This window comes from Panthera tigris, chromosome A2 (genome assembly GCF_018350195.1).
Source record: "Panthera tigris isolate Pti1 chromosome A2, P.tigris_Pti1_mat1.1, whole genome shotgun sequence".
NCBI classification, from domain to species: domain Eukaryota; kingdom Metazoa; phylum Chordata; class Mammalia; order Carnivora; family Felidae; genus Panthera; species Panthera tigris.
The window spans coordinates 119,522,472-119,535,937 of record NC_056661.1 but is presented as its reverse complement, the minus strand read 5'-3'; the positions used below and the strand labels follow the sequence as shown (position 1 = coordinate 119,535,937).

Below are 13,466 nucleotides of genomic sequence, written 5' to 3'. Positions count from 1 at the left end.
ATTTGGCTCCTTTCTTAAGGAGTTCTGGGTAGAAGTTTGGAAGTCTGGGATCTCAGACATGTTCTGACCCCTCGCTGTGTCACAATTTCCTTAACAGTAAGGTGGAGGCAGGCATTGTAATTCCTCTCGTCCTGACCTCAAGAAACAGCGTGAGAATAAAGTCATATGTACATGAAAGCACTTTGGGAGGTAAAGAACATAATAAAAATGCTTTTCTCATCTCTGCCTTTGCCTCTACCAAACAAACAAACAAGATGCTTAAAATCGAAACCACCTTCTACCATTTCTTATAAATGCTTGAATTCTGGAATGGATTTTTTTTTTAATTTTTTTTAATGTTTATTTATTTTTGAGACAGAGAGAGACAGAGCATGAACGGGGGAGGGTCAGAGAGAGGGAGACACAGAATCCGAAACCGGCTCCAGGCTCTGAGCTGTCAGCACAGAGCCCAACGAAGGGCTCGAACTCACAGATCGTGAGATCATGACCTGAGCCGAAGTCGGCCGCTTAACCGACTGAGCCACCCAGGCGCCCCTGGAATGGATTTTTAAGATCATCTACAAACAAACTAGTTATGCTGTTTGCCTAGTTGTCATAAAAAATTGAGAGCTGGTACTATTTGGGTTAATACAAATTATTCCTTAATAAAGACCCATTTTTGCCACCCATGGTTCCCCAAACTTAGTGTTATTGTTTGTTTTACTATTTTTTCATTATAAAAACACCCTAATCACATTTTCAAAAACAGACCAAACCAAAACAACAGCAACAACAAAAAACCCACCTAGAAAACAGTTAAGTTAAAACGAATTACCCACACTGCAGCTACCTTAACTGTTGGTATTTTGATGTATTCTTTTCCCAAGCTTGAAGCATCTTTTAATTTTTTTTTTAATGGTTATTTATTTTTGAAAGAGAGAGAGACAGAGTGCAAGCAGGGGAAGGGCAGAGAGAGAGGGAGACCCAGGATCCGAAGCAGGTTCCAGGCTCCGAGCTGTCTGCACAGAGCCCAACTCGGGGCTCGAACTCACGAACCATGAGATCATGACCAGAGCCGAAGTCGGACGCTCGACCGACTGAGCCACCCGGAAGCCCCGATGAAGCATCTTTTAAGAAAAACAATGTCACAATCATAGAGTACAAAGAATCATAGTCTTCGCTGATGTTTTAATAAGAAGTATTTTTTCACGTCTTTGCAAAACCATCCATTTCACCGCGCTAACTGGTCAGACCTCGAGTAAAAGAAAAGAAAATTTTCCAAAGGGAGTGCCTTTGCCGTTGAAAGGAGGCTTCGCAGCTGTCCAGGAAGGAAAGCGAGGAAACAGGAAGGAAGGTGTTTAGGGGTGCTGCCTCACGTGTCACTGGAGGCCAGCTGCAGCCAGTGCTCCTCCTGTGCCTGGTTTTGTTACAGTCACTACTGAGAAGACAAGGGTAGCTGAAAGCCGCCTTCATTTCTGTCTCCTCCTCTCTGTCTTTAGATCTCGTTGCTTAAAATACCATCAAGCCTTGGGGAGAAGCTTGCCCCAGACTGTCCCAGGGTTAGCTTGAAAGCCCAGCGTCCCGGAAAACGCCTCAGGCCAGGGCAAACCCGGGGCTGTTGGTCACCCTAGAGGAAGGAGTGGAACAAATGTGTGCCAACGTGTGCCCTTGGGCTTCAGGACCACCCCCCCCCTCCCCTATGCTCCACGCTCACCCCTCCCCCAGCCTCTTGGCTTACTGGATCCTGGGATATCTCCCCACTCATCCAGCCCTAAAGGCAACTGAAATATTCCTGTCAGGGCTGATGAGAGTAAATGTGACATTTAGATAAAAATAAAAGCTCCAGAATTCTTATATTTAATGCTGGCAGCCTTAAATGCCAGCTTTGAAATCACTTTGCTTGATCATTAATCTTTAATTTTTTTTTTTTTTTTGCATTTGACTTGTGTGCCCTTTAGAAGTTAAAAATGTTTTCCTTGCTTTAAAAAGAAGATTTCCATTGCCCACCCTCCCCCCGAAGTGGGCCTTCTCCCCATCGCATGCACAAAATTAGGCAGTTCAGCCCTTCACTGCCTCGTTCCAGAGAGTTGGTGCTCTCGTTTGTGTTGAGTCTTGAATAGCAAAGGGTACGGCTCAGGCATGGACTTCATTTCAATTCAGTCCAACAAACCTGTGCTCTAATGCTGTACAAATAAGCCTGTTTTTTTGCCGTGACCTGTGGATTTGCATCCCCGCAAGAGAACACATTCAAATCAATTTCAAAATACACTGATGATAGGGAGATAGCTACAAGAGACCCTCAGAAAGAGGCAGGCTTCATTTAGTAGCCACGGAGTGGAAACCAGCCAGATGCACTTGTGTATTTGCTAGTTAATCAGCATCTTTTCATTGAATTCTGGAAGAGGAACTACTTTATAGATAATTATCTTTGTTAATCAGGCCTTCCTAGGATGGTGCAGTATTTAAGCCTTGTTCCTTGGTACAGATCATGTGTAATTGCTTCCATACTGTTGGCAAGACAGCTGTAGGAGTTTTGCATGCACCGTAAGTACCCAAGGTCTTTGAGGCAATGTCTTTGTATAAACAACGCACATTTTTATGGCTATAGTTGAGTTGAGTTTTTTAAAGAGGCTTTAAATCGATCAGGAGTTTTCCCTTTGGGTTTCTGCTCAGGAGAGCGGAGGTGGTGGTGGTGACGGAGTAACATGAGAGGCCCAGGGCCCTTTCATCTTAGGCTGAATCCTGGCCCACTGCTGCTTGAGGATTTGGAGTGTGTAAAAGTCCTGGGCTGTTTAATTATGTGCAAGCCTTTTAAGAAGCCTGCACCAGGAGGGCAGAGATGGAAACATATGCAGTGAAACATTTTCTATCCAGTTTGAGGATTCGACCAAAGGTCTTCACTTGAGCAAAACCAGAACTTCCAAGTAGGTCAAAGGGTAGCGTGGAGTTGAGGAAAACCTCTTTGTTGGGAGTTGAGTGACAATGCCTTAGGAGCATTAAGGTCATGTTAGTTGCATAAAAACAACCTAAGAAGAGTGGAAAACAAAGGAGAAAATTACTCAGCTTTGTGCCACCTAAATTAATCAACCGTATTCCTTTTCTTTAAAGGTGCATGCCATATATGGAAATATGTATACCTATTTTATACGCTCATAATTGTGAAATATATTTGACTTTCAGCTTTCATACTTAACCGTGTATGATAAGCATTGCTTATCACATTGCCACACGGTTCAATGAAACATTTTAAATGGTTTTGCACTATCCGATAGAAAATCTGTACCATAGTTTATGTAACCAGTCACTAATTATGGAACTTTTAGACTGTGTTCAAGTTTTTCATTGTAAGACGTGATAAACAGGGTGCTATATATATATATATATATAGATATTTCTTTGGGCTTATTTTCATAGAATTCCTTTCACAATCTGGGGTTATGGGGACAGCGAGCCTCAACATGTTAAAATCTTTTTGTTAAAAATGGATCATTGCTTTCCTCAAGTGCGGTGCCATTTTTATGCTTCCTTGGCATTGGATAGTGTATGAATTCTTTTTCAGGCCAAATGAATATTAGTTTTGGAGAAAAGACAAGACCTTGCTTCAGAGTTGGTTCTCCTATAATATCCACCAACTTATCACACACACACACACACACACACAAATGTATTCTAGGAAAAAAAGACATTCCTCATTGTCGACAAGTGGCTATCATGTTGAAGAAAAGGAGGTCTTAGAAGTTGCATGGCAAACATATTTGCCTCCAACGTGTAACAAATCTGAGACACCTGCGTCTATCTGTCCGCCTCAAAAAATCATAGTCGCCCCTGTAAAGTCAATGTCAGAGGGGAGAACAATATGGATTCTCAGCTCCCGAGAGAATGCTCAGCTACTGAGAGAAGCCTTTGTGCAGATTCCTAGGAAGGTTCAAACTTTTGGAAGAATTGCAGTGGCTGAGACCAGGCTTGAGTTTATTTCAGGTTGTTGGGGTGTGTGGCCAACTGGAAGAAAATGACCCCGCTCCCCTGCTGGACTGGCCTCTCTCACATTACCTTTCTTCTCGTGCACACACTATCTATACGTAGATAGATTTGCTGCCTTCCCCTGCTGAATCCCGCATTTGCCCCCGGATCCGTTTCATTTCAGGTACTGATCTACAATGGCCAACTGGACATCATTGTGGCAGCCTCCCTGACAGAGCGCTCTTTGATGGCCATGAAGTGGAAAGGATCCCGGAAATACAAGCAGGCAGAAAGAAAAGTCTGGAAGATCTTTAAATCCGATAACGAAGTGGCCGGTTATGTGCGGCAAGTGGATGACTTCTGTCAGGTATGGAAACACTTTGGGACCTGTAAGCTGTGAGGGATGGGATGGGCGGATTGGAACTAAAGCCTGAGTACCAGTAAGGCATGGCTGACCCTACACAGAGTCACGCAGTAGCCAAAGTGTGCCTTCTGCAGCCCTACTTTCCAGAGAGCAGGGTGGTATGAGTTCATTCAAGTACATAGTGCCTCATGCAAAACAAGAGGAAAGTGTAGATATTATTCAAGAGACAAGGTGACGATCAAAAAGACCATACTCAGCCCCAAAAGGCAAATCATTAATGAGAGATTTAGTCTATTTGGGAACAAAGGAGAGCTTGAACAAACAACCTGAGTTAGATTCAGCATAATCTCCTCTGGCAATTCTGTGCTCACATTTGTGTCTTACACATGGAGCCCCAGGACAAAAATCTGTCTATCTGATGCCCCTAGCGTGACCTCCACTTTAGAGGTCAGATGTTGCTCCTGGTGAAGCCCATCTACTGTGCCTCTAGTTTGCAGGTCTCAGCTTCTCAAGGATCAGCAGGGCTCCTTTGGTGACTATGTGATGATTACACTATTTACCTCCAGAAAGTTTTTGAAGAAATTAAGAATGTCCCCTAGTTAGCTTTTGTTTAGTCAAGAGAAGAAATTTAAATCTTCCAGACTTGATTTTTTTTTTTTTTTGAGAGAGAGAGAGATAGAGACAGCGTGAGTAGGGAAGGGGCAGATACAGAGGGAGATGGAGAATCCCAAACAGGCTCTACACTGTGAGCGTGGCACCCTACGTGGGGCTCGAACTCACTCACAAAACTGTGAGATCATGACCTGAGCCAAAACCGAGAGTCGGATGCTTAATGGACTAAGCCACCCAGGCACCCCTTCACAATTTTCTTCTAAAGTTTATGTATTTATTTTGAGAGAGAGAGAGAGAGAGTGCATGTGTGAGTGGGGGAGGGGAAGAGAGAGAGACTCCTAAGGCAGTTCCACGCTGTCAGCACAGAGCCCAACCCGGGACTGTATCTTACAAACTGCGAGATCATGACCTCAGCCAAAACCAAGAGACAGATGCTTAACGACTGAGCCACCCAGGTGCCCCTTTCCTCAATTTTTTATTTGAGGCAACAATGGGACCTCAATCCTATAGGTTTGAATATTTGGAATTACAGCTTTCCAAGTACCCAAGCTTACCACTAGGCAAATCCATGCTCCAAATAAAAATTAATCTCAGAGGAGTGCCTGGGTGGCTCAGTTGGTTAAGCATCCAACTTCGGCTCAGGTCATAATCTCACGGTTGGTGAGTTTGAGCCCCACATCCAGCTCTGTGCTGACAGCTTGTTGCCTGGAACTTGCTTTGGATTCTGTGTCTCCCTCTCTCTGCCTCTCTCCTGCTCGTGCTCTGTCTCTCTGTCTCTCTCAAAAATAATAAACAAACATTAAAAAAAGAAATTAATCTCAGAGGCATACTGGGTACTTTGGGATAGTAAATAAGTTTACAAAGAATTTCATAAGGGTCACTGGGTTATGATATACATTTGTGTTGGAAGGAATGATGTTTAGTCAACATCTAGATTTTAGGGTTGTAGATCAAGTAGAAATTACCGGTAGTCTAATGTATAAAGGTACTCTTCCTTCCCCTGCCCCAGTCATTCTAGCCATTGAATAACGTAAGAAATTTAAATATCTTGTAACGTTGACTACCTGGGACAAAGGAAACAGCAGAGAGACATATTTCTGGGCTCACGTAAAGGGAAACTATGTTGGAAAATTTATAACATTATAGTTTCTAAATCAAGATAAATTACACCAAAGAATTAAAAACCAGTGCCGTAGCAAACGAAATGAGTCAGAGTAGAAACAGTTCCGGCGGAATGCATGTGAGGTTTGAAAACGGGGGGGTGGGGTAGGGTGGGGTAGGGTGGGGGGTAAGGATGAAGAGTGGAGGGTCTGTTGACCTGCAGAGGGATTTGGAGATAAGACGGTGAGAGCTGTGTCTGTCCTGTGTGCTTCTGTAAACTGGAGCACAGGCAGTCTTGGACTGGGTATTGACTTGGGAACCACAACAGCAGGTTAACTCTGAAGACTGATTCCAAAAGATTGGAATTCCGGGACAAGTGGAGGCTCTCCATTTGCAGAAAGTAATCTGGACTTCATTTTTGGTATTTATTTGTCTGTCTTTAAACAACAGGTTCTATAGCAATTCAAATACTTTTTTTTAAAAGAGAAAAGAAAAACTCAACGTTTCAACATCTGAAATTGCATTTTAATTGATGCCCATGTACACAATTTTACATAAATTTTACGTAACTTTAATAATGTTATATAAGATTGATTCTGCCGTGTTTCTTTCTTATAATGAAATTATTTATTGAGTTACAGCATAATATAGAAAACATTCACAAGTCACAAATGTATAGGTAAATGAATTTTCACAGAGCAAATGTATAGGTAAATGTAACCATCACCTAGATAAAGAAATAAAATAGAGCAATGTCCCCACTGTGGTCACTATTCCCCCTTCTTCCCAGAGTATCCACTGTCCTGAGTTCTAATATCCGAGGTTACTTTTGCTAGATTTTGAATTTTGACAAATGGACATATTCTCTATATGCCCTTTCTGTGTGGCATTTTTGCTTGACTTTATATTAATGACATTTACTTATTCTTTTGCATGTAGCAGTTGCCACTTTATTTTCATTGTGGTACAGTATTCTAATATATATTTTTATATTATTATAATATGTAATATTATATGATATAATATGATTATTATTTATAAGTAATATATATTTAACATATGATTTTTCTATTCTCCTTTTACATCCATTTTTGCTTTATTTATTTTGTTATTAAGTGCATATAACTTCAGAACTGTTATACTTTCTTGGCAAATTAAATCTTTTATTCTTATGAAATGTCCCATTTTATGTCTAGTGATGCTTCTTGCCCTAAAATCTAATTTGGTGATAGTAGGGTAACAATGCCAACTTCCTTTTGATTAATATTTGCATGGGATATCTTTTTCAATTCTTTGATTTTAATCTTTCTGAATGCTTATATTTAAGATGTATCTCTTTTAAGTAGTGTATAATTGGGTTTTGTTTTTCTTTAATGGAGCCTGACAATATTTTTTAAATGGGATAGTCCATTTACATTTAGTGTAATTACTGATATATTTGTGTTTAAATCTACTTTACTGTTTATTTCCTATTTGTCTTATTTGTATTTCAATGGTCTCTTCCTCATTGTGTCCTTTAATATTACTCAAATGGTTTATATCATTTTCATTTTTTTCCCTATTCTATAAGCTTGTCAGGGTATACATTCTGCAATCTTGTTTAATGATTATACTCAAGGGTACAATGTAAATTCTAGACTTATTCAATCCTAATATAAATTAGAATTTTACCACTTTCCAGATAAACGCAAGAACCTTAGATCTTCCTTGCCAACTCGCCTCCTTTTTGTGTTATCATTAAAAACAGTACAAAAAGGGGGGGGGGGCGCCTGGGTGGCTTAGTTGGTTAAGCATCTGACCGGCTCAGGTCATGACCTTGCGGTTTGTGAGTTGGAACCCTGCATTGGGCTCTGTGCTGACAGCTCAGAGCCTGGAGCTTGCTTTGGATTCTGTCTCCCTCTCTCTGGCCCTCTGCCACTCATACTCTGTCTCTCTCTCTCTCTCAAAAATAAATAAAACATTAAAAAAATTAAAAAGCAAAAAATATTCTACATGTAGTTCAAACACCACAAACCGTTATTTGCATCATGTTACACAACCAGTGTCACTGTGACTTACCCATAAATTTACCCATTCAATTGCCCCTTAGCGTTTCTTGCATTTCCATGCTTCAGACTGGAATTATTTTTCCTTGCTTAAAAAAAAAATCTCTTTATTATTTACTTTAGTAAAGTTGTGTTGGCAGCCATTTCTATTGTTGGTTGTCTGAAAATGTCTTTGTGTCACCTTTAATTGAGAAGTACATTTTTCATGGAATTGAATTTTAGCTAGGCAGTTATTGTCTTTCAGCACATAAAAGATATTACTCTGTTGTCCTCTGACTTGTATCACTTCTGATCAGAAACTGTCCATTTTATTACTGCTCCTTTGGAGGTGGTTTCTTTTTCCACCTGACTACTTTTAGGATTTTCTCAGTTTTTGGTTTTCAAAAGATTTGACTATGTGTATGTAGCTGTGATTTTAAGTGTGGTGTGTGTGTGTGTGTGTGTGTGTGTGTGTGTGTGTGTGTTATACGGGTTTCTTAAGCTTTTTGAAACTATAACTTGATATCTTTTGTCATATTTGTCATTATCTCTTCAAATCCTGCTTGTTCTCTATTCTCTCTTTCCTCTCCCATGAAGACCTAATTATGTGAACCTTAGACCTTTTCATTTCATATAGCTTTATTTCTGTTCTTTCTTCTTTCCATTCTTCAGTTTTGATATTTTCAATTCTGTCTTCTAGTTTTCTGTTCTTCTCTGCTGCTATTCCGAATATATTATTTAGCCCATTTATTTTTTAATCATGGCAATTGGTTTTTTTATAGTTCTGGAATTTTAGTTTTATTCCTTTTTATAGATCTCAACTTTCACATTATTATCTATTCCTCACCTTGTTATCTATTTTTCGGGAACACATTAATCCACTTATTTTGATGCCCATTGCTGATAAATTTTAGATTTGTATCACCAATTAGCCTGATTCTATTTTTTCATGGTAACCAGATCCTTTTCTCTGGTATGCCTACAAGTTTTCAAGTGAATGTCAGGCATTATGCAGGTAGAATTATAGAGATAGTCTGAGTTTGTGGCTGATGATACTTTCCATCAAAGAGATTTTACTTTGTTTCTGTCAGGCAGTTAGAATAGGGGTCAAGCACTTTGATCAAGTCTGGAATTGATTATATTTAAATCTGTATGTTAGCTGGTCTATTTCCATGGTCCTAAATTGACATTTGTAGTGTTAACCAGGGCCTCTGCTCTTTGGCAGCCTATGAACACCAATTTTTGTCTCCCCAAAGTTCCACGCAGGTTTCCAGCCTCTTATCTCTTCCTTTAATAAAGGGTTTGTAGCCTCTTGGCCCTGAATCAACCATTGCTTTTATGGTGAAAGGACCACAGGATATCCAATTAGCTTTTTGCCCTCCTCTCTACTTTGTAAGTCTGGCCCCTTAGGGTAGTCAGAATAATGGTTCCCCAAAGTAGCCCTTCTAATCTCTGGAACCTGTCAATATGTTATATCATATGGAAGAAGGAATTAAGGCTACATGTGGAAATAAGGTTGCTAATCCTCTGACCCAGAGATGGGAAAATTATTCTGGATTATCCAGATGGACCCAATGCAATTACAAAGATCCTTGTAAGAGAATGAGGGAGGAGGCACCTGGCTGCCTTAGTTGGTAGAGCATGCGACTCTTAATCTTAGGGTCATGAGTTTGAGCCCCATGTTGGGGATATAATTTACTTACAAAAAAATAAGTGAGGGGTGCCTGGGTGGCTTAGTCAGTTAAGCATTCGATCTCAGCTCAGGTCATGATCTCGCAGTTCATGAGTTCGAGCCCCGTGTCAAGCTCTATGCTGACAGCTCAGGGCCTGGAGCCTGCTTCAGATTCTGTGTCTCCCTCTCTCTGCCCCTTGCCTGCTCACACTCTGTCTCTCATTCTCTCTCTCTCTCTCTCTCTCTCTCTCTCTCTGAAAAGTAAATAAACATTAAAAAAAAATTTTTTAAGTACAAGTGAGAGGCTGATGAGTCAGAGCCAGAGATTTGAGGATGATACACCGCTGACCTTGAAAATAGCAAAAGCAACCGTGAGCCAAGGAGTTCAAGCAGCCTATAGAAGCTAAAAAAAAAAAAAAAAAAAGACAATGATAGAGGCTCTATCCTCTAGAGCCTCCAGAAGGAACAGAACTCTGCCAACATCTTGATTTTAGTCTATCAAGACCATTTTGGACTTCTAACCTTCAGGATTACGAGAAATGTGTGTTGTTACAAAGGCACTGAATATGTGGTAACTTGTCACAGCAACAATGGGAAACTCACACACTCCTCACATCCTGGCTGCCTTGGTAGATCACCATGACTTTTAAATGGGCGTGTTCTGTATTTTGTCCAGCTTTTCTAGTGTTTATCGTTGGTTTTTGGTTTTTTAGCAGGAGGATTGAGAGCAACAAATTTCTTTGCCAAGACAGGAAGTGGCACTTGGTGCTCTCCTCTTTTAATATATCAGATTTTATATCAAATATATCACATTTTCAGAGTTATGGCATAAATTCTTAACTTATCTTTAAGTAATATTCCATTGAATGGATGTAATTAATTTTCCAAACAATCCTCTTCTTGTTTGCCTTTTAAGATTGTTTGTTGTTGGGGCGCCTGGGTGGCTCAGTCGGTTGGGCATCCGACTTCAGCTCAGGTCACGATCTCGCGGTCCGTGAGTTCGAGCCCCGCATCAGGCTCTGTGCTGATGGCTCAGAGCCTGGAGCCTGCTTCCAATTCTGTGTCTCCCTCTCTCTCTGCCCCTCCCCCGTTCATGCTCTGTCTCTCTCTGTCTCAAAAATAAATTAAAAAAAAAAAACGTTAAAAAAAATTTTAAAAAAAAGATTGTTGTTGTTATTATTATTATTTTCTAACAAATATGTGTTTCAGTAGTTCTGATCAGTCGAAAAACACACTGTAACTTTTTGTGTGTACAAAATAACAAAAGATAGGAAGGAACAGAAGATATACCAATCAAAGACAGGAGTTATAAGGGTGGGTTCATCATTTATGTTCAGTAATGATAAAGTAGCTTTGCTTCTTGAGCACATGTGCTGGACATTGTGATTGGCGCTTCGTGGATATTACCAGAACATCCTTGCAAATCATACAGTGTCATTTCCATTTTACACATGAGGAAACAGACCCTGAGAAGGTAAGCAACCCTGTATCATCCAATGACAGGCAGGGGATTCAAACTTTATTCATTTTGTTCCCATAGCGCGTTTGCCAATGTCTGTCATATTGCCTCTGATATTTAATTGCCAGTCGGGTGGGGAATGTTAGCTCAGTAGAAGGGAGGTTCTCAGGAAATAAAATACTCCTTTATGTAATTTTTTCATGTGCTTGAAAGGTATTTGTTAAGCTTTCTTTAGGTGCAATATAAAAGAGGTACTTACTGAAACTCATTAGGTTCTGAAGTTACCTCTGGCAATATTTGAGCACAATGTTGTAAAAAATAAGGATAATAATAATAGTTACCTGCTGTGGGCTAAATTGTGTGCCTCCTGATTCATATGTTGAAGACGTAACCTACAATGTGATGATATTTGAAGATAAGACCTATAAGGAAGTCGTTAAAGTTAAATGAGGTTGTAAGGGCAAGGCCCTGGTTCTATGGGGTTAGTGTCCTTATAAGAAAAGACACCAGGGGCGCCTGGGTGGCTCAGTCCATTGAACATCCGACTTTGGCTCAGGTCATGTTCTCACGGCTTGTGAGGTCGGGCTCTGTGCTGATGGCTCAGAGCCTGGAGCCTGCTTTGGATTCTGTGTCTCCCTGTCTTTCTGCCCCTCCCTCACTCACACTTGGTCTGTCTCTCTCTCACAATAAATAAACATTAAAAAAAAAGAAAAAACAAAACAAAAACACCAGAGAGCTCACTTGCTCTCCCTCTCTCTGCCACATAAAGACACAGCAAGAAGGTAGCCCTCTACAAGCCAGAAATAGAGCTTACACCAGAAACCAAAATAGCCAGCACTTTGTCTCAGCTCCAGAACTATAAGAAATAAATTTCTGTTGTCTAAGAACAACAGTCTGTGGGGTGCCTGGGTGGCTCAGTCGGTTAAAGCATCTGACTTTGGCTCAGGTCGTGATCTCATGGTCCATGAGTTCAAGCCCCACATCAGGCTGTCTGCTATCTGCACAGAGCCTGCTTCGGATCCTCTGTCCCCCCTCTCTGTCTGCCCCTCCCCTGCCTGTGCTCTCTCTCTGTCTCTCTCAAAATAAATAAATAAACTTAAAAAAATTTTAAAAAGAACATGCTATGTTATCCTTATAGAATTATTAAGGGAATTCAACAAGTGATTAGCATAGACCAGAACCTTTTCATAGTAAATGCTTATTATTATTATCCCAAATCACATATAAGAATCTACATAACAAAAGGTAAATTGTAAATAGTAAGTCAAGATCAGGGAAAGTGTTTGATAGAAAATCAACCCTTGGGGGAAAGTTTATTTTATTTTTTATTTTGTTAACGTTTTATTTATTTTTGAGACAGGGAGAGACAGAGCATGAACAGGGGAGGGTCAGAGAGAGGGAGACACAGAATCCGAAACAGGCTCCCAGCTCTGAGCTGTCAGCACAGAGCCTGACGCGGGGCTCAAACTCACGGACCGCGAGATCATGACCTGAGCCGAAGTCGGCCGCTTAACCGACTGAGCCACCCAGGTGCCCCAGGGAAAGTTTAAATATTAAGATTTAGGCTATTAAGGGCAAACATGAAAGTGGGACTTCTAGGGAGCGATGGACGTGTCCCTTGTCCTCGCCTGCTGCACTGCTTTATGATGACAATCCCACCGGGCACACTCAACACGTCCTCCAGATCCTTGAAGGCTGTTTCCGCCCGCCTGTGTCTCTGTGTCCCTCAACCAGCCTCGTGGACCACGCCAGCACTTGGCAGTGCCCATGTGACCGGCTTGGCTCGGTGCATAGAGTATCTAGCTTGAGAGGCTACGGGGCAGTGTGCACCACAGAGGTGGGAAAAGGGATTGGCCGCCACTCAGGAACTTGTGACAAATACCCCACTAAGCCCCGCTGACTCTTCTTGTGAATGCGAAGCACATTGAGCGATGAAATGGCCCTCCTCCAGCTGCCAAAAAGTGGTAACAAAAGAAGCAAGGCCCACATGTGTTTGTGATAGGGAGTGTTTTACCACACGGCCAGGGATCCGCATTTTATGTAGGTGATTTTAAAATGTTGGCAGAAGTCCCGCCCCCCTTATGCTTCAGTGTAGGATTGGGGGTGGTGCGCGGAGACGAGGGGAATTAAGGAGGGAAATGAGCTCCGGGGCTAACAAAGGCATTCTCTGTGAGCCTTCGGATGAGAATACCGCCCAAATGTCAAGCGTCTGATAATGAAAAAAACGGGCCTGAGCCACGGACTTGCTTTTCAGCAACAGCAGCGTGTAAATGTGTCTGCCAAGAAAGAAACCTC

General features: G+C 41.3%; 1 protein-coding gene across 8 annotated transcripts in view; it reads left to right on the top strand.

Annotated features, from left to right (window-relative positions):
• Positions 1-13,466, top strand: part of CPVL (carboxypeptidase vitellogenic like) — a 130,479-nt gene that overhangs the window by 93,038 nt on the left and 23,975 nt on the right. For all 8 annotated transcript variants that reach the window (XM_042969077.1, XM_042969067.1, XM_042969025.1 and 5 more), the window contains one exon: positions 4,124-4,306. In XM_042969077.1, coding sequence (XP_042825011.1) covers positions 4,124-4,306 — 183 coding nt within the window. The remainder of the gene's footprint in view (positions 1-4,123; positions 4,307-13,466) is intronic.